Genomic DNA, 22,601 nt, shown 5'->3' on the forward strand with positions numbered 1-22,601 from the left:
TGCGCACTAAAATTGATGGTCAAAATACATTTCTCGTTTGTTACACACTTGTTATAGCTCGTTTTTTTTCTGTAAAGATTTTTTTTTTTATTCATTTGTATTTCATCAGTTTTTATTTTCTTGCATTTATACACTTATATTTATTCGATTTATCTGATATTCATCAGCATTTAAGTTTGATGGTTCTAAGACACTTACCCCTTAAACATCCACCCCCGGATAACCGCCCCAGTCAACTAACCCCTAGGACAACTACCCTCTAGGACGACTACCCCCGAGACAACTACTCCCGGACAACTACCCCCTAGGATAACTACCCCCGGACAACTACTCCCTAGGACAACTTCTTCCCCCGGACAACTATCCTAGGGGGTAGTTGTTCGTAGGGGGTGTCAAGATTTCCCCGGATATAACAAAATAGCCACAAAGACTCTCATAAATGAGTTTTACAGACTGTTTATTGACAACTACATCAACAACTAAATTCATAGAAAGCTGCTGTTACACAAATATGTACATATACGTACGGTCAATTAATTACTCCAATACCCACGAGTGTAGTCCCGTCTACAGTTAACTTCCCGGTTTTTTAAGTGTCCGAAATTAAGAAAATTGTCCGAATAAAGCGAAAGGCCTTTTGTTTGGTATTTGCTAATAGTTGTTGCTATATCAAAAGATCAAATACCGACGTGGTTCCTACGACGATTCGATTCTTGGAGACTTGTGAAGGTTGATGTCCCGTAATCGCTATTTACGGCAATCGGTCATGTGCTTCAAGATCCCGGATATAATGACTCGGCGATTCTTGGATGCTAATTCGACGACGCTCAGCGTGCTACTAATTTTGTAGTGAAGAACGTTCTTGTCCCTCGTTACACGGAGTTATGTTGACAAGGTTTTGCCAATGGCAGGAAAATCGAGGTTCTGGGCTACATGGAGGATACCTCTCGTACCGGTGTCGCCTGAGGAAAAAGACTGCTTGCGCCGAATACAAAATCAAGGCTCTGGTAGCAACTTCCACAACACACATAAGGGTACATGTTCAAGACCTCTCACACGTCCAGCTACAACCTCCGTCTTCTAGTCAACTGCCCTGACTTAAATCCACGCGTACACACCTTTAAGCATTCTCGGCACCACACCCTAATTTGCATATATTCAGACAAGCGAAATATTTTCTATCACCAACGCCCTCTAATGTCTAGATGACTTTGAAAATAGGAAAACAAATAAAATAAGAACAAATTTCCCATTTTACTCTGACAGGGGGGTAGTCGTCCTAGAGGGTAGTTTTCCTAGGGGTGGTTGCCCTAGGGGGTAGTTGTCCTGAAGCAGATATTAGGGTTATAGGGGTTATGTTTATAATCAGAAGAAAGCGAATACTCCTAAATCACACATCGTTCTTTCCCTGTTTCAGATTTCTTTCCTTGTTCGAGATCAAACATGAACGTGTTAGTGACATTGGTTTGCGATGGATATTACAACTGTGACAATTATGAGGATGAATCATCATGTAGTAAGTACATCCCCGTGTTTTTATTATGTGGCGCTGGCTATACTACCATACACGTATATAATGCAACTTTAATTGGTAAATTTGCATAAATCCTAATCAGCATAATTCTTAATTTGGAACCCCAGGGGCTTGTTTCATAAAATCAATGTCTAAAAATCTACGACAGATTTGCTCTCATTTGCTCTCAGCCAAATAAATGTCACGATTTCAGAAGTTTATAACAGTTCTTGTCACTTGTTATTAGGGACTTTTAGATCTGCAAGCTGACATAGTGGACTGCTACGTGTGACGTTCTTTTAAGGCACTGACAGTGCCTTAAAAGGACGTCACACGTATAAGCAGTTCACTATGTCGACCTGCAAATCTAAAAGTCTCTATTGATAACATGTTTATGATAAAGGCCAACAAAAAAGATCATTTGGAGTAGGGGCGGGCGGGCGTTTTTTTTTTAAGTACAATGAATATCAAGACCAACACAGAAAGTATTTTTGACTTTAAAATACAGCACCTTTTAACTCCCCACTGTACTACTTATAGCTACTTGCGCCCTCTATATAGCAAACAATGACTAATCGGTGCCCATTGGTCCCCCATGATCCTCTTTATCTTATGTTAACTGGGAGCTGATTTGATGAGATAACCACCTGTCCAGTAACCTTGCAGGGTGGTCTAATCCCTCCTGTAAACTATATAGTACAGATGGGCTTTAAAATGAGTTTAAGAATGCTCAGAACCTGATTTGAATGAACGGCATTATGACATATAAAAATTAAAATGGCCATTTTAATAAATACAGAATTGCGTACTGAAAAGACCAAACTGGCAACGTGACGCATTTTGATCCTTGCAAAATGCATTAAATGGTATGTTTGGCATTTAAAAAAGCTCCCCCCCCCCAAAAAAAAAAAAAATAAATAAATAAATAAATAAATAAATAAAAAAATAAAAAAATAATAATAATAATAATAATTAAAAAAAATAATAATAAAAAAAAAATAAAAAATAAATAAATAAATAAATACGAGCGGCCCGAAAATGACGAGCGGGCGGTCGAGGACAACCAAATGATTTATGTTTTTTTTTGGCCTAAGGGCCTAGTTAGACGAACACTGAATTGTTGGAATACGGGTGCTGAATTATGAAGCAATATATTGAGCATTCTATCAAAGTTACTGATATTATCTAGTTCATTGATAACAAGTGTGCCAGTCTGAGTGTCGCTTTCGGATTAACCTCCTCCCCCCCCCCCCCCTCCCCCTCCCCCGAACCTCAAAGTCGGATAAAAGCACTACATTTTCCCAATATGATGTCGTGTGTCTGCATATCTGGACAGGTCAGTCTGTACATTTTTGCAATGAATAAAGACTGATTCGAATAAACATTGTATCCATATGATCTAAGGTGGAAAATGTAGAATGTGTTGTTATGTCAGTGGAATCATGTTCACTTACGAAAGTTGATAGTTTTTTCCATTCTTTTTTGATTTTTTTTTTTATTCGTTTCTTTCCTTCTTGTGTTGTGAAAAAAATTCTTGCAGATTATTCAGCAACATATCTTCAGGAAGGCGAATCACATATCATCGCCTTACCATTAACCACTACAAGACGATTGTATAACGCAACCTTGATTCAAACAAACGCTACGAATGGATTTCAAGTTGTGTTCCAATATTTGCGTCTCTCCCGTTATGATGATTTAGTTCAAATAGGGACTGGTAACGATCCGTCTGACATACAATCTGTCATCACAACTATCAATGGATATAGCTCCTATGCAAATGATGTGTATGTAAATACCAATAAGATGTGGTTTGCTGCCATAGGAGCAAAGAGATTCCCCAGTCTTCGAATGGACGTTGAGATTATCTCTATTGACCTATCAGGTGAGTTTGTGATGATATTATATTATCTTTTATGTTGGATATCACTGCATTTTCAATGTACTTCTTACTCTAGTCACACCAACAATGAGCCCAACTCCAAACCGACTATAGACCGAACAATTGCATCGCCATGAGTATCCCCAATGGCCAATGAAATCGGCGGTATGTGGTCGGTTTGGAGTCAGTTTGACGGTTCGACTGAAATAGATAGATGGTTAGATAAAATTAATTATTGATTTAACAAAATATACAATTATTGCGGCAAAGCCGATATTCGATAATTTTACAATGATGGAGTGAACACAAATAAGTAATCAGCATTGACAAAAACAACAAATAACAAATCATAATCAGTGATGATAGAGTTAATACAAAAAGAGTGTAGTCCCGTCTACAGTTAACTTCCCGGTTTTTTAAGTGTCCGAAATTAAGAAAATTGTCCGAATAAGGCGAAAGGCCTTTTGTTTGGTATTTGCTAATAGTTGTTGCTATATCAGAAGATCAAATACCGACGTGGTTCCTACGACGATTCGATGCTTGGAGACTTGTGAAGGTTGATGTCCCGTAATCGCTATTTACGGCAATCGGTCATGTGCTTCAAGATCCCGGATATAATGACTCGGCGATTCTTGGATGCTAATTCGACGACGCTCAGCGTGTTACTAATTTTGTAGTGAAGAACGTTCTTGTCCCTCGTTACATGGAGTTATGTTGACAAGGTTTTGCCAATGGCAGGAAAATCGAGGTTCTGGGCTACATGGAGGATACCTCTCGTACCGGTGTCGCCTGAGGAAACAGACTGCTTGCGCCGAATACAAAATCAAGGCTCTGGTAGCAACTTCCACAACACACATAAGGGTACATGTTCAAGACCTCTCACACGTCCAGCTTCAACCTCCGTCTTCTAGTCAACTGCCCTGACTTAAATCCACACGTACACACCTTTAAGCATTCTCGGCACCACACCCTAATTTGCATATATTCAGACAAGCGAAATATTTTCTATCACCAACGCCCTCTAATGTCTAGATGACCTTGAAAATAGGAAAACAAATAAAATAAGAACAAATTTCCCATTTTACTCTGACAGGGGGGTAGTCGTCCTAGAGGGTAGTTTTCCTAGGGGTGGTTGCCCTAGGGTGTAGCTGTCCTGAAGCAGAGATTAGGGTTATAGGGATTATGTTTATAATCAGAAGAAAGCGAATACTCCTAAATCACACATCGTTCTTTCCCTGTTTCAGATTTCTTTCCTTGTTCGGGATCAAACATGAACGTGTTTGTGACATTGGTTTGCGATGGATATTACAATTGTGACAATTATGAGGATGAATCATCATGTAGTAAGTACATCCCCGTGTTTTTATTATGTGGCGCTGGCTATACTACCATACACGTATAGAATGCAACTTTAATTGGTAAATTTGCATAAATCCTAATCAGCATAATTCTTAATTTGGAACCCCAGGGGCTTGTTTCATAAAATCAATGTCTAAAAATCTACGACAGATTTGCTCTCATTTGCTCTCAGCCAAATAAATGTCACGATTTCAGAAGTTTATAACAGTTCTTGTCACTTGTTATTTGGGACTTTTAGATCTGCAAGCTGACATAGTGGACTGCTACGTGTGACGTTCTTTTAAGGCACTGACAGTGCCTTAAAAGGACGTCACACGTATAAGCAGTTCACTATGTCGACGTGCAAATCTAAAAGTCTCTATTGATAACATGTTTTATGATAAAGGCCAACAAAAAAGATCATTTGGAGTAGGGGCGGGCGGGCGTTTTTTTTTAAAGTACAATGAATATCAAGACCAACACAGAAAGTATTTTTGACTTTAAAATACAGCACCTTTTAACTCCCCACTGTACTACTTATAGCTACTTGCGCCCTCTATATAGCAAACAATGACTAATCGGTGCCCATTGGTCCCCCATGATCCTCTTTATCTTATGTTAACTGGGAGCTGATTTGATGAGATAACCACCTGTCCAGTAACCTTGCAGGGTGGTCTAATCCCTCCTGTAAACTATATAGTACAGATGGGCTTTAAAATGAGTTTAAGAATGCTCAGAACCTGATTTGAATGAACGGCATTATGACATATAAAAATTAAAATGGCCATTTTAATAAATACAGAATTGCGTACTGAAAAGACCAAACTGGCAACGTGACGCATTTTGATCCTTGCAAAATGCATTAAATGGTATGTTTGGCATTTAAAAAAGCTCCCCCCCCCCCCCCCCCCCCAAAAAAAAAAAAAAAAAAAAAAAATAATAATAATAATAATAATAATAATAATAATAATTTAAAAAAAAATAAAAAATAAAAATAAATAAATACGAGCGGCCCGAAAATGACGAGCGGGCGGTCGAGGACAACCAAATGATTTCTGTTTTTTTTTTGGCCTAAGGGCCTAGTTAGACGAACACTGAATTGTTGGAATACGGGTGCTGAATTATGAAGCAATATATTGAGCATTCTATCAAAGTTACTGATATTATCTAGTTCATTGATAACAAGTGTGCCAGTCTGAGTGTCGCTTTCGGATTAACCTCCTCCCCCCCCCCCCCTCCCCCTCCCCCGAACCTCAAAGTCGGATAAAAGCACTACATTTTCCCAATATGATGTCGTGTGTCTGCATATCTGGACAGGTCAGTCTGTACATTTTTGCAATGAATAAAGACTGATTCGAATGAACATTGTATCCATATGATCTGAGGTGGAAAATGTAGAATGTGTTGTAATGTCAGTGGAATCATGTTCACTTACGAAAGTTGATAGTTTTTTCCATTCTTTTTTTATTTTATTTTTTTATTCGTTTCTTTCCTTCTTGTGTTGTGAAAAAAATTCTTGCAGATTATTCAGCAACATATCTTCAGGAAGGCGAATCACATATCATCGCCTTACCATTAACCACTACAAGACGATTGTATAACGCAACCTTGATTCAAACAAACGCTACGAATGGATTTCAAGTTGTGTTCCAATATTTGCGTCTCTCCCGTTATGATGATTTAGTCCAAATAGGGACTGGTAACGATCCGTCTGACATACAATCTGTCATCACAACTATCAATGGATATAGCTCCTATGCAGATGATGTGTATGTAGATACCAATAAGATGTGGTTTGCTGCCATAGGAGCAAAGATATTCCCCAGTCTTCGAATGGACGTTGAGATTATCTCTATTGACCTATCAGGTGAGTTTGTGATGATATTATATTATCTTTTATGTTGGATATCACTGCATTTTCAATGTACTTCTTACTCTAGTCACACCAACAATGAGCCCAACTCCAAACCGACTATAGACCGAACAATTGCATCGCCATGAGTATCCCCAATGGCCAATGAAATCGGCGGTATGTGGTCGGTTTGGAGTCAGTTTGACGGTTCGACTGAAATAGATAGATGGTTAGATAAAATTAAGTATTGATTTAACAAAATATACAATTATTGCGGCAAAGCCGATATACGATAATTTTACAATGATGGAGTGAACACAAATAAGTAATCAGCATTGACAAAAACAACAAATAACAAATCATAATCAGTGATGATAGAGTTAATACAAAAAGAAATTTAAAAAAAAGGATAATTCGACGGAATTAATAAATGTTATCAGTGATCAATGAAAACTTTATCGGTTGGGTATAAGAAGTCTCAGGTTTAACCTCTGGACAGGAACCCATATGTTAGGTCGTTGGCATTTGTAAATGTATTATCATTTTGGGGGAATTTATTCTACACATTTGAATCACTGTAATGTTTTCTTCATGGTTTGATATATTAGGTGGGGGAATGAATGTTTTAACTTCAATTTTGAATGGCCACGTTCCAACACAATAAATTTTGACATTTTAAAAATGTTAAAAGATTTTTGACGACGTCACTGTGGGGGCAAGTGGGAGCCAGCAAAATGCTGGTGTTATTTTGACTACATGGCATTTTTCCAAAAGTTCAAAAATCTGGAAATGAAAAGGGTTAATAATTCTGAAAATTATACAGGATTTGTAATTCCTAAAATAAAACAGGGTTCCTAATTCCGGAAACAAGATAAGTTTCATAATTCAAAACAAAAAACAGGGCTCTTATTTCCGATAAAGCCATGTTTCGTTTATGGAATTACGAACCTTCGGAATACTGAACCCCATTAAATTTTCACATTTTTCATTTTCACAATAATGAACCTTGTATAATTGTATGGAACTACGAATCTTCTGATTTTTATGAACCCCTATTAATTTTTTACAGTTACGAACCCCCAGGTATGGACAATTTGTTTGTTAATTATGAGCCTGCGGAATTATAAAGGTTCGGAAAATGAACCTTCCTACACTGTAAAAAAAAAATAGTCGAAATAACTCAATAAAATTGAGGAAAAGAATTGCCTTATTTTTATTAAGTAAATATTACCTACGGCATCTTAAGTAGAATTTACTTATTTTGCTGAATACATTTTTACTCGGTTAAATCGAGTTACATTAACGTAAATAATTTAAGTATTGTAATCATTTTAGATAATTAAAAAAAAAGCTATGATAGGATTACATATTGCACGATTTGGTACCCATCTAATCTAACAAGTAACATCCACTAATCATTCACTACTTCTATTTAAGATTTAACCGTATATATATATCTACCACCATCTCAAACTATTACATACGCTTCAATTCGACACATATTGAAAGGCTCCACATTTTATATATACTTGATCGTAGCATCTTAAAAGGAAAATTGGTTGACAATTTCCTGAAATATCAAGTTTTGATTTGTTTTGAACTGGGTAACAAATAAAAATTGTCTTGTCTTTGCTTAGCCATGATAAATGAATTAGTAAATGTTTTAAAGTCCTTAAATTTTCATTCAACCACAAAAAAGAATTGTTTCATTTAAAAAGAGTTTAATTTGGTCTTAATGAATATTCATAAATTATGTAAATATTTCTATTACGCACTGCATCGGTCCTTACTTTAAAAAGATAAGAATAATCAACATATTAAATTGTTTGAGTAATACGTATAATTTCTGATTTTGAGTTAAAATTACTAAATTAATACAAGCTGAAATTACTAAAGTTCTTATGTATTTGATTTTACTTAAATATTCCACGTATGTTCTACTAAATTGAAAGTTTGAGTTAGCAAGACTTAAATTTAGTGCGTAAGTGGCAAAACTAATGTTTTGAAGTAAATTCTACATGGAAAAAATACGTAAAAATTACCAATGAACAAATTCTTTTTTACAGTGTACTAACATTGGGAGCTCCCAAGCTGTTATCAATGGTTGAATCTTAAAATCTCTTCTTCTTTGAAATTAGCCCTTCATCTCTTAAAAGTAAATGAATCGTAACAATATGTCTAAACGCTGGTGCCAAGGAAACTGAGGGAAATGAAAACATTAATTCGTAAGTTCTATGCTATTACTATTTTACTAAAAGTATTGCCAGGTTACGATCCTTGCATCCAACGAAACCCGTGCGTCTATGGTGACTGTCGTCCCATTGGACAAGGACAGTACAAGTGTGAATGCCAAGATCATTATGATGGGATCCATTGTGATGAACCAAGTCGTAAGTCATATGTTTGAATTTACCGCTTATGATATCTTTAAAAAAATGATAATACTTTGTGCAAATCCAGGATTCACGTCCTTTCTTTTAAAACGGGTGAATATGAGCCAAAACATTTGAATGAAATGATGAAACACCTTTTTATATTTCTGGATAAGTAAATCAAATTTCTTCCCATCATCTCTGGATATGAAAGAAGAAGAAAAAAACTTTCCTTTTCCCTTTTTTGAGGGAGGGGGAAAGCTTTTATTTATCTGATGACGCTATTCCCGTCATTTGATGGATAAGCGAATGAATGTCAATGTTTGTCAAGCACATCATTTTCTGCTCAATCTATCAATTTAATCTAATATGTCCAGTCATCGTTAACAGGTTGAGAATGTCGTGGTCTTATGCATACGTCACCGGACTGAGGAGAGGACTGATGAGACATTCATGTTTATTTGTCTCTTTCTACCCAGGTGTAGAAAATATATACATGTTGACAATCTATTCATTGAAAGCTTTCAGGTCGTTGGGAAGCTGGGCTTAGCAATTATAGGATCATTATGTAGGACTTCGTAGGCACCTTGAGCGTCCCCTGGGTATTTACGTATATAAATGAAGATGTTATTATTATCTTTTATTGGAAATAGTAGTGGTATTTTTTATTATAATTTTTAAATCGGAATTTTAATATAAATTTGAAGTCGAATATTGACGAAATAATACAAAATATTTGTTTTTCAGCGTACCACTGAAAGCCTATATTATGTATTCTTTGATCAATACTTGTCTTCAAACGCTTTTTTTTTGGGGGGGGGGGTCTATCCTCTTCCACATCAAGGTACAATTTAAGCGAAATTTTGCCATCAAATTTGTTTGCGAAATTGGAGCTCCCAGCACTTTAGAGGGGCTTTAACATTGGGCACCTCTTGGCGAAAAATAATCTCTGCACAATTCTCAGCAATCGATTTATTGTAGATAAATAAATATTGAATTCGATTCAAGCCTAGTTTCTTTCAATTTTTTTTTTTTTATTCTTTACTTTTGTGAAGCTATTTGCCAGAATATGACATGGATTTCTCCTCGGTTTGAAAGAGTCGAATTCCCGGTAGGTGGAAACGGAACATGGGCAAATTCAACAGGAATGTGTCCATTCAACACTTCTCAAGGTTGGTTTTCATTGTCTTTCGTTTATTTTAAGTCAAAGAAGTATAAACGTGAGTCTATAGGTTGAATAGCACGACTAATGTGATAATTTCCCTAAATGTTTGTTCAGAAGTGGCACAGTAAAGAAAAGTGTAAATGAATGGTGACTGCGCTCAGGAAAAAGTTTTGGCCGTATACACTTATCTCTGTGTCAAAAGATATAGAAATGAGAAACATATCACACTTTACGTCATCATAACAAAACAAAACCTTCGCGGTTTTGCCACGTCGTATGTAAACAAGACATTAGGGACTTTTCGATTTGCGTGGTCGTGGACGTGCGACTTCCTTTTAAGGCACTGGCAGTCACGTGTGACGTCCTTTAATGCACTGGCAGTGTCGTAAAAGGGTGTCACACGTTGCAGTCCACGTTCTCGTCGTGTAAATCTAAAAGTCCCTATTAAGGCTTGTAACAGAAGCTCGAGATTAGAAACGACATTGACGCTATAACGCTAACTCAATTAGACTGTCATGACAGTCTGGAATGGAAAGAATGGAAAACGACTCACTTTAATACTCAATATTATTTCCAAAATAGCCTTGATATTATGATGTCTAACTGATGTTGTTGTTTTTATTTCATTATTAAACACTAGCGAATCAAGATGAGGGCTTGTAGGCTCAAAGCCCCTTCCTTTATTAAAGCCCCCAAACTGTTTCTTGGATCAAACTGAATTTAAGCGAGGCACACGTAGAAAATGAATGCAGGAACCCCAAGCCCCAAGGCCTCCGCCCCGAATTAATATCCTAGATCCACGCATGTTGTTGAATGTGTTGAATAGTTCCAAAGGCATGCATTACTTGGGAAAATTTCAATCGTAGACAATACTTCTTTACTTCATTTATGTCTCCTCTTTTCTTCGTATATGGTAATAATTGTTTGCCAGTGTTTTTTTTTCGCTATATATATATATATATATGTATATTTTTGTTAAATATCAAACAGCCAATGAACCCATCGGACGGGCTCTGTGTATCGGCGATGGTATTACCCAGACCCAGTGGCGACCCGTGGATAATTGCGGACCATTTAGAACTGTCACAGATATTCTCACCGAAATGTCACAGGTTTTTGGAATTTTCTTTTCTAATTTGATCATTAAAAATAGTTTTTTTTTATAACCTTCATATTATATGTATTAAAAAATGCAATATTGCAGATCTTTACAAATTGATTTTTTTTTTGATGAATTAATTTTTTCAATGGATAAATATAAAATGACCTATCACGCCACCTCTATGATCACGACACCTTTACAGAATGATTGCACTTATAAGATGTTCGTCTGTTAACAATCTTTTAACAACCGTATAGGCGATTATAACCGCCAACTTTGTTCAGCAATTATCTACCGGTTCATGAGTTATGAAATTTGATATTATGGGACACTGTTTTTTTTAATTTTTTATAATAAAAATGGTTTACAGAAAAAAACGAACCTAACATGTATCATTTAAATATTATAAGTGAAACATGTTCGCAACTTTTGTATCATCCTAAGGAGGTTAAGTCGATCACTTAAAATTTACATGCTGTAAGATATTGTTCCCTCAAATTTGTAGGTAATCATAAGTGAGGAAAACGCCGATGAAGTGAGCCAGCAAGTATCATCTGTTACTTCCAACATCGAAGATATCACATCAGATGACATCATGTTTGTGGCAGAGATAACATCAAACATTGTGCAGCAGAATCTTACAACTGAAGAGGTATTCTGAAAGATGCCAAACTAATCATATTGAAGATGAAGTTGCGATGGAATGTGACTGTATTATGTTCCGATAAATATCTAACGGGGAAAAAATATGAGTCTTTCCTCCAATACATATTTAAAATTGTCATAGATGTGAAAGAGGTAAATACCATAACCGGTTTTAACAATATTGGAAGCATTGATGCTTAACTACTGTGAATGAAAAATTTACTAGAGCGCGGCCCACCCTATATCTGGCTGTTTGAAAATGTTGAATAATGTTTTGTTGGTTCTATGACAGATTTAGATCTGTCGCTGTCCTTTAATATCTTTTTGACCCCTTGGCGGTTGCTCCTTCCGGAAGTTTTGTAACAGCTCCAAAATAACAGTTGCGTGTTAAGGCTATCATGTTATTTAATACGCTATCGTCATTCACTTTGATTTCCGAGATTTTGCAACTCTCCCCTACTATAGTTTAAATAATTTTCATCTTTTGTGTTTAATTTGACAGGTAACAGAGTCTATAACGAGTATTGCGAGCAATATTGCTCAGGTAAAAACAGAGGAACTTGAAGCCGCTGAGGGAGAAGGTGGGGCAATAAGTAAATTCATCCAGGCTTTTGAGGAACAAATCAGTCGTGTTGAGGTAGCCGATGGTGGGATGCTCAACATTCAGCAGCCAAATGTAGCCGTACAGGTGATTTTAATGTTATAATAATTAGGGCTTTGAACACATAATTTGATTTGATCAAGAAACTTAATGTCAAAGTTGATGTCATAAGTAATGTAATTTCTTGCATGGATTAAAACAAAAACAACAACAAGAACAAAGTCGAAACTGCCATCCATCCATTTGTGGTCTCCAAACCAACAAGGCGCAAATTTTAATTTTTTGCGTGAAAAATCTACCAAACAACACCATAATTTTGTGCATTTATGTGTGCGGGATACATCACATCACAGATTCGTCTGTGCATGGGCAGATGCTTATTGCCTCATTTTTAATCTTCGTCATCAATGACAATAATTAAAAATAAATAATGATAATACTAACAATAACAAATAATTAAACAAACAATAATAGCAATGATAATGATAATAACAACAATAATATTAACAATGGTGTCAATAATACTATAAAAAAAAAATGGATAATGTAAATAGCAATAATTATAATGATTAAAAAGATGATACTACAAATAATGATAGTAATGATTAAGATTATGATATTGATAACAACATACGATTTGCAAGGCGCGAAACCCACTTGAAATCAAACTCAAGGCGCACCTGTGCAAATATGAAATCGCCCATAAGCATCTGCGTTATACAAAAGAAAACAAAGATATACACAAACGTAATAGGGAACGATTATATGTAAGCCAATTCAAATTAATAGGGCCTACTTTTTGTGTATAAATTATGTTTGACCACCTTAACTAATCTGCTATTACGAGTCTTTTGAGGGAGAGCATTCCACATAGAAGATCCCGCCTTTCCCGCGTTTCCTTCCCTTACATGTATTTAGCTTGAAGAACAAGTAATCCTGGGTTTGAGAGCGTAAAGATCTAGAGGTTATTGTACTGTGGGGCAGAGCCATGCGCAAATCGAAATAAAAGCAAATCATATATTTAAGTTCTAATTCAAATAACAGGTCCGAAGTGTACTTGCTGACGACTTGATGCGTGGTCTCGTGCTTTCGCTAGCTGGATCCAGTCTTTCAGACCTGACCAAGTCCAATATTACCATTAATGCTCCAACCCAAGATGACCGCGATGACGTCATTGCTACCAGACCAGACATCATCGCTCAGGTCAACATTCCACCTTCAATTTCATCCGTCATTTCGTCCACGGCCCTACTCTCAGGATCGCCTTCAAATGGCAGTGGTGAATACGTCCGGGTCATCTTCAATGTATTTTCAACTCCAACCCTGTTCATTTCTAAATCATTGCGCACAATTAGTGCAGATAATGAAGGCTTTAATCGATCGGCTAATTCGCCCGTGATCTCTCTCAGTATTGGTCAAGGAAAAGTAGCAGCCTTGACCGAATCCATCAACTTTACCTTCACTACAATAAAGGTAAGGCTTATAACTTTTAAAATAAAATGGCAGAATAGCGTTTTTTCATATAAATTATACGAACTTGTAATCTGCCTTTAGTAGTATTTATAGATAATTAAGTTTGTAGACATACATACCTATTTTGATGAAGATTTTAACAAATGTGTAAAGCCTTTTTTGGGGGGTATAACTCCTGTGTTTGATTCCCCTCATAAACGGGATATTTAACTTTACCAATTCAAATTATTGAACATTCTTCTGTCATGCTTTATCTAACAAATTGATTCTTGGTCTATGCATGTTTTGCTTTTGTTTTTGCTGTTGTATAGTCTGGATACATGAATCCCATGTGTTCATTCTGGGATGAGGTGGAGGAAGATTGGTCCCAGGATGGATGTGTTCTTGTTTCTGGATTCGCATCAACTGATGATGAGCGCTATGATGAGGAAGGCGTGCGCTGTGCGTGTGATCATCTTACCAACTTCGCTGTTATAATGGTCAGTAAAAAGCAATTAGGCAGTTGTTATATCCGTTATCATCGATCAATTTTCCCCGTACAATTATAACCCGACTAACTATGGGCAGTAGGTTACTAGAGATATAGCTTGATAATTCTCTTAATGACAAAGGGGTATAATAGGTCATACGGATTAAATAATTATGGTGTGTGTACTATACCGTGTGGTGGGGCAGTATATCTTACGCCTGGTGTAATGCAAATGGACACGGCTACTGTTTCCAGACTGGTGAAAAAAACACTACCAGGGGGGTGTTTTACAAAGATCCTAAGTAGAACTTAACTCTAAGTTGGACTTAAAAATTATGGACAGCCATTGGAGTCTTAAAATGAAATATATTCAAAAGCAGAAATTCAAGTATTTTCGACTTTTTATAAATTCCACATCCAGAACATGAAATCTCCTTGATGATAGAAAATATGAATGATTTGAATAAACAATTAATGCCTTTCAAAATAACTTTTACAAAATATTTTCAAAGATGCTAATGGCTTTCCATATTTTTTAAGTCCAACTTAGAGATAAGTTCAACTTAGGATCTTTGTGAAACACTCCCCAGGTGTTTAGTGACGAGTGGTCATTATTCGACCTCTAACAGTTCCACTTTTACTCCCGAAGAACTATAAAGTAGACATTTTGTCTTCAATTGGGTATGAATAATAATCTCACTCTTAAGATCAAACAAAGTTGGAAGGTATGGACTCTTGTGTAAAATGTAGTCATGTGAAATCCTTGTCAATCAGTAATATAAAGTTTCACCCCTTTTCATTAAAATAGACCCCCAATTTCTCAGTATTTAATCATGTAGTAGGTCCATGATTTAATTGACGACATGAAAGAGACTTTATGAAAGCTCATTTCAACTAATCAGTTTTATTTGGGCATTCGAAAAAGATGTTTCAGTTTGAGGTCACATTTCTTTCACGTTACAGGATACCCACAGACAGGAGGATTCATTAATTGAGACAAACAACATCCTGACTTACATTGGATGCTGTATTTCTATCTTCAGTCTTCTTGTCACATTGGCAACCTACCTGTGGAACAAGTGAGCTCATTGAAGAAGAAAATGCAATTATTAATGTAATACAAAAGAGACAAAATATTAGATTTTTCTCTTGTCCTTCTATCTTCGATTTTAGAATGGTTACATAAACTATGAAAGAAATAAATAAATAGAGGTAATAAATAGGTTACAATATGCATTTGTAAAAATCATATCATTCGTAGATCAAATCCTCTGCCTCATAGTGTGCAGTCTGTATAGAATAAGAATAATATTCATTTCGAACACCTTTGTCGGACACACGTTTCTCGTTTAACATCGTCGTGAATAATTACACACCCATATTGATTTCATTCAACAGGCTTCGCCATTCTGAGGTTGTGTGCCTTGTAATATCATTAAAGAGATATATAGGTAGAGCACAATCACGAAATCTCCTTCATTTCACTCAATTTTTGCTTTGTTCTTCTTGATCTATTCTTCTGTTGCTGATGAGGTGATGGTAAGCCTTTACATGTATTGATTCGACGTTTTCCTAACCTAATTTTGATGTTACAATCTTGCTAGGGATTTGAGGACCAAACAGCCTAACCAGATCTTCATCTGTCTGTGCCTGACCCTGCTGTGTCTCTACACGACATTTGTCATCATGATCTCTCTGGATTCTATCAGAGGTTATCGTGAGGTCCAAGCTGGACCCTGTGGTTTCCTGACGGCCCTAGTTCACTTCTTCGTTTTGTCCTCCATTGCATGGATGGGTGTGGAAGGGTACAATACCTACATCATCATCATTGTGAAGATTGTTAACACCTACATCCAGAATTTCATGATCAAGGCATCTTTAGCTGCATGGGGTAAGATATTTGTTTCCTTAAACAATTTTTTATTGGAATAGTGCGTACTATAAACATGCAGTTTCTGTATGTTTTACATACAGATAGATCAGAAACCTTCCACCGACTTGTTAGAACATAAAGGTACTGAAAGTATCCATAAAACAATGAGTTCGGCAAGGTGCGACAACCTGCTTTGCTGCGATCATTCATTTATTCAGTCAGTAGAGCGTCCGCCTCACAACCGGGAGGTCGTGGGTTCGAACCCCGGCCGCGTCATACCAAAAGACGTTAAAAGACGGGAGTTGTTGCTACCCTGTTTGGCGTTCAACAATAAGGGAAAGAACAACGCCGATCTGGCTCTGCTCAGTGGCTGCCGGGCTCACGATCAATTGGGCAAAAAGAATTTCCGTTTCGGTTTAATAAAATTTGGAGTGGACTATAAGACTATTATTATTATTATTATTATTATTATTATTATTATTATTATTATTAATGTTAAATGGGCAATCAAAGGAAAATAATTAAAATTAATATAACAAAGGAAATGTGTTTTTTCTCTGTATTTTATTTATCAAAATAATTCCAAAACTCTAGCAGGATATTACATCCATTTAGCCATGCTAACTCGACGGACATTAATTATGGATAGATCACATTAAGGTGGACAATAGTCCAACAGGCATTAACTAATAATGCACATGAATTCGTTCTTTTTACCATTTAAGTGTAATTTCTTCATTAATAATATGAAACGGCACTCGGCATGACATGTGATTTTTACAAAAAAGACTCTAAACCCCAGAGAGTATTATAATCGAGATATCTAATCATTCAACAAAAAAAATTATCATAGTGTCTCCATAACCGTGGGAAGAACTTGTGAGCTGGACAGCACAACGAAACATGATTAGGCCTATCGAAAAACGGGGAAATGAATAAGCTGCCCATGTCTAATGTAGGCGTATTATGAATGACTAAAAAACGTATTTCCTCATACGCGTATGTCTTTTCAGGAATTCCTGCTTTCATCGTGGTTCTTACCGGAGCTATTGCTAGAGGCTCTTATGCTCATGATGATCTGTAAGTGGTAATACTTGAAAGTTTAGCCGTAATATTGGATTGCAAAGCACAGGGTATACCTAATGGTCTTCACATTTCGGATTCAGCAAAATGATCACGTTCTGTAATTTAATCTAGTGTATAGGCATTTGGTATTTTGGTATCTTATGAGTTAGCAAGTATGCAAAAATGATCTAGAACTTGTATTTACGCGAGAAAGCCTCAAGGGGTTACTTCGTGTCGTCCTTTGTCCACAGTGGCGGATCCAGGGGTGCCTTACCCTGGGGAAAACAGGTAAAGACACGTTAATTTTAACTTTATTTGTTTCAAAAAAGAAGATGGGCCCCCTCCCCTGGTGCTAAAGGGGGGGGGGGGGTGGGTTGGGTACGATTTTCACATTTTCGGGGGCAAAAAAAAATAGTGCTCCAAACTCCTATACCCAAGGGTATTCACTTTCGCGGGTATGTGGTACGATCCAAGCTCTCGAAAGACCACTGACTTAATACAGTCTCCACACATACTAAACTCTCAGATGTTGTTGGTAGCGGATGGACAACAAAACTTGGTCTTGCCAAAATAAATAATGGGAAATAATGTACAATGAGAATTCTTCGGTTAAAAAGTTTTAAGGACCATGGACATTTCGTATAACTATTGCTAAGATAGTCAGTATTGCTTGATTTAATTCAGTCTCTTTACACAATGCATATTTACTATCAACAGATGCTTTCTGCAATTCTGGGCTCAAATTGGTGGTCTACTGATTCCCATGTCCATCATTCTCCTTATCAACATTGTCATCTTCATCCTGGTGGTTCGAAAAGTGCTCCGGTCAGCCAATATCGCTGGTCAAGTTGAAAGAGAGGCTACGATAGAACGTCGAGAGACTATCGAACGCGTTCAGAACGCGATCTGCATCTTGTTCCTGCTCAGTCTGACCTGGGTCACCGGATATCTTCTTTTGATCCCATTATTCAGTCAGGTAAAGCCAACTAGCTTAAATAATAACTCCTGAGTGGTATCTATCTCTTCTAAGAAATATCTTAAGAACTCAGTTATGATAATGAAATACACCAGCAATACCTAATTATTATTTCTGAAACATTTGCGTTTAACAGGTGGCTCAGCCGATTTTCGTCGTTCTTAACTCCTTCCAAGGATTTTTCATCTTTCTACTCTACTGCGTCCGGAAGCCTCACATCCGTAAGCAATTGCGGCTAACTTGTTTTGACAAGTTCCTAAAGAAAGAAGCAAGCACTTCCAGCGGTGTGCCTACGAAAGACGACAATTCCGATCCTGTGTGTATGTTCAACCCGACCTATGATGCTAGCCAGGTTGAGGAAAGGGTCACACCACCTATGAACAAAGATATCCAAAGTTCCACCGAGGAACAGAAGAAGGACACGGATCGGGATGCAACAGGCACTGATGTCGGGACGGTAAGTCTCCATATTGATGCATCTGTCACAAAATCCACTAAGAGAGATGATGATGTTTCCTCCATCACGGATGATGAAACCCTCAGTGCTACTGTCGATTCAACTGATGTCAGGAAAGCTACTGAGGGCACCGATGATGTTGCTTCCACCAACAATGATGCTGCTGCAGGTCTCCCTAAGGATGCTGCGGATGGCACCATCCACAATGAGAGGAGTGATGATGATGCTTCTGCATCAAGTGATGCTTCCGTCAATCTTCCAATTGATTCAACGGACGTCAGCAAAGGAAATTAGAGCAGTGACATAGATGCCAGGGGCACTACCGATTTTGCAACGGCCACTTGCTCAGTTAAGGTTTTGACTGTAGCGATGCATTCATTCTTACTGATTAAAAAAATGCTTATTCATGTAAGCCACAAGAAGGTCTTATTAAGAGAGCATGATCTAATATATTGGCATACTAGGCAGGGAAGGGGTGGGCTGGGCATCAGATGACCCGCCCCCCCCCCCCCCCCCTTTCCCTATAATTTTCAATTACAAATATTCCGTTAAAAAAATGTTCGAGTACTGTGTGATCAATTTGTTATGTTATTATCTTTATTGTATTTCACATTTATATGTATGGTAGATTGTCGAAGTAATCATGGTCATAATGATTATTGTGTAATGATACTTTGTGGTGTATTACTCAGAGAAGAGGTCTTTTCATTGTCTTAAAAACTATAATGATGATAATGATGGTACGATGGTTTTATTTTTCAATTCTTCTTAGTCATTTTTAGTCATGACTTAATTTATATCAATATTTCTATTGCGAAACGAAATTTGACAACAAAGGTTGCATAGCTTAAATCGAAGTTCCGAAATGGCTGTCCTTTTTTAAAAACATTTTGGCAAAGGTTGAAAGAATTTTTTCCGTCAGGAATCGATTCGGGTCACTCGCTTAGAACGCTAATGCCTTAACCACTAGACCACAGAGACGGGCCAGTGGCTGCGGCGACACACGGTTTAAATTGACCGACAGATTGCTCAATCTCGAACCTTCATTTATTAATTCTTTTGCTGGGGGCCGCATGACTCAGCTCGAGGCGAATGCCTTTAGATACACGTATAAGTTAGAAAAATTGTAAACAAATGTAAGAAAATAACCTACACAACCGCTTTGGCAAATCTCTTGGAAAGATATATAATCATGTATATGTATATATATGTTTGTGTGTGTGTGTTTGTATATATATATATATGTGTGTATTGAACCATGAACTAAGATCAAGTTCTACAATTAACAGATTTAAATCAATGTACAACAAAGGTATTTTTCAAAGAAAGATATCCATGGTTGAGTAGGTATTTCTCTTTTCCTTCTTTCTTCCACTTGTATTTAATTCGAAACCTTCTTTATGAATGTGTAAATGTTTGGTGCATGGTTTGGTCGGTATGTGCGTGTTTGTTATATGCAAGTCTTTTACTTTTAATTAATTTTGTTCATTATTTTGTTCTTGTTTGTTAAAGGGCCCCGATCACAAGCAAAACTCTGCTTCCTAGGGATCATAATCATTAGATTGTATATTGTCATTTTAAATTGTTTTATAAAGGTTAAAAAAAGATTTAGATTAAATGTTTACATATAATTGTGTGTAGTATGTATATATATATATATATATAAATCCTGCGGCGGTTGACGACATAATATACAGTCAAGTGAAGAATATTATAATGAAAAATCGTAGGATATACAAAATATACAAATTTTCGGCTTTAAACCTTTGTCAAGTAATGACAAATTTATCCAAAACCAGCTTTCTTACAAACTTAAAATATAATCTCTACGGTTGATGCCTCTTTTAATACATGCAGTCCTTGAAGTTACCTTGTTGCTCCATGATTATACTGTTTATATCGTTTCATGAGGTTTTAACTTTTAATATCTTAGTAGAAATTGATTTCACCGGTTTTACTCGGAAAGTGTACTTTATTCTAAAAAAATCGTTGTATTCGTTACTGATTTTGTTAAAGTTTAAACTTCATTGTTCAGGATGTCCCTGAAAAAAAGGAGACATAAATGTTTCATTAAACTACTCAAAATTCGTTGGTTAATCTTCATACAGCTGTATTCAAGGTTAATTGTCTCTAAGCCCTCTACGTTATAACCTACACGAATTGATGAGGAAATATCATGTAATAAACTTACAGGAACGTACATAATGCAAGACATAAAGACAAATTGACATGTGACGACATTAATAATCACAAGAGAAATATCTGTTTCCATTTACTGTGTGCAAAGTAGGTCTTTAGGCTAGCCTTAAAGGTATTCAAATAAAGGACGATAATATCAGGCGTATGAGTATCGATAAATAATATTCCCAAATCATTCGTCTTTTAAAAACAACTATCCTCGACTTGTTTTCTGTCAATGCCCCTTCAGACCGTCTGAAGTCAGCCAACTGTGATTTAATAATCCTATTCTTATTGTCATTATGATTAAAAGGAATATGAGCTTTTCATTGATGTATATGTGAGGTGGTCGAGAACTCGAAATCAATGACAGACAGATCATACATACATGTACATCGCATTTCTCTTTCCTTTTCCATTTGGTAAGCAGAGTAATCCAACTAATCAATAGCCATGAACACGTGAGAGGCTTCCTCAGCTATGATTGGTCAGCGAGAGCTGGAGGGCGAAAGTGTTTCTTTCGTTCTTTTCGTCACCGGCTTCTCGTGGTCACCAACGCCGGACATGCTGATTGGCTGAATGGCCTTTGCGACGGCAGGAGGGCGGGACGTGTTTTGAGACAAGTCTCGTCCCCAGCTGGTCCTAGACACTTCAGTTGATCGAGACAAATGGCACCTGTGAGATGGCCAAGCAAAGAGTCTTTATTAGTAGTAACCAGTAACAGACACATTACATATCACTAATGCCGATAATCATGGAGATCATGCATTCCCATCAAATATTAAACGAGTAAATTTGCCCTTTAAAAACCAATTGCCACAGTACAATGTAGCTGAAACTCTCAACATTAACACAGGTAAATACCTGACCCAAATACTTAAAGGGGAAGTCCACCCTGAAATTAAGTTAGTTTTAATAGGAGTAGAAAAATGAGAGAAACAAGTCAGTGAAAGTTTGAGCAAATTCCGATTAAAAATAAGGAAGCTAGGATTTTTGAAGTTGTGATCAATCAAACACAAATTGGCAACTCTATGACGTATCATGCGAGCTCAACTTTCATTTCCTCAGTACTAAAAAAATCAAAAATTTTCATTTTCCCTCAAGAAAAATTTCAACCATACATGCACCCTAAATATAATAATTGCAAATATGTTTCTATACTCCCCCTGCAAGGAACAAATATATATATTCCGTCATCAATAACGAAGAAAACATGATTTTATGGAATATTATGCACAAAGCAAATGAAGGAGAGCTCGTATAATAAGTCACAGAGTTGCCAATTTGTATTTGATTGATCACAACTTCAATAATTCATAACTTTCTTATTTTCATTCAGAATTTGCTCAAACTTTCACTCACCTGATTTTCTTATTATTCTGCCTCTATCGAAACAAACTTATTTTGGGGGTGGACTTTCCCTTTAAACAACTAGAAGTAACAGTCAATATAAACCTCATATAAAGCAACACATTCATATATTTATCTTCCATACTTTTCTTACTTCCAAACAAACTCCAATAATCTCCTGGTCTAACCCTAAACATTGCTCTTACTCCTATTATTCCATCTCAATTTAACATGTAACAATATTCTTTTATAGCAATCTGCAAAATGAGAAATAAGGTTTACAAGGATAG

At 36.6% G+C, this 22,601-nt stretch overlaps 1 protein-coding gene across 1 annotated transcript; it reads left to right on the plus strand.

Annotated features, from left to right (window-relative positions):
* Positions 1–1,419: 1,419 nt before the first annotated feature.
* Positions 1,420–21,734, plus strand: LOC584164 (adhesion G-protein coupled receptor G7). Its single transcript, XM_030994248.1, has 16 exons — positions 1,420–1,516; positions 3,054–3,398; positions 4,640–4,738; positions 6,256–6,657; positions 8,853–8,975; positions 10,013–10,129; positions 11,113–11,234; positions 11,730–11,876; positions 12,372–12,557; positions 13,515–13,943; positions 14,255–14,422; positions 15,376–15,491; positions 16,017–16,303; positions 17,299–17,365; positions 18,068–18,326; positions 18,463–21,734. Exons 1-16 carry the CDS (start codon positions 1,444–1,446, stop codon positions 19,075–19,077), a joined length of 3,555 nt encoding a protein of 1,184 aa, XP_030850108.1. The 5' UTR covers positions 1,420–1,443; the 3' UTR covers positions 19,078–21,734.
* Positions 21,735–22,601: the final 867 nt, after the last annotated feature.

The sequence above is a fragment of the Strongylocentrotus purpuratus genome, unplaced genomic scaffold, assembly GCF_000002235.5.
Source record: "Strongylocentrotus purpuratus isolate Spur 01 unplaced genomic scaffold, Spur_5.0 spur5_scaffold_21, whole genome shotgun sequence".
In the NCBI taxonomy this organism is placed as follows: domain Eukaryota; kingdom Metazoa; phylum Echinodermata; class Echinoidea; order Camarodonta; family Strongylocentrotidae; genus Strongylocentrotus; species Strongylocentrotus purpuratus.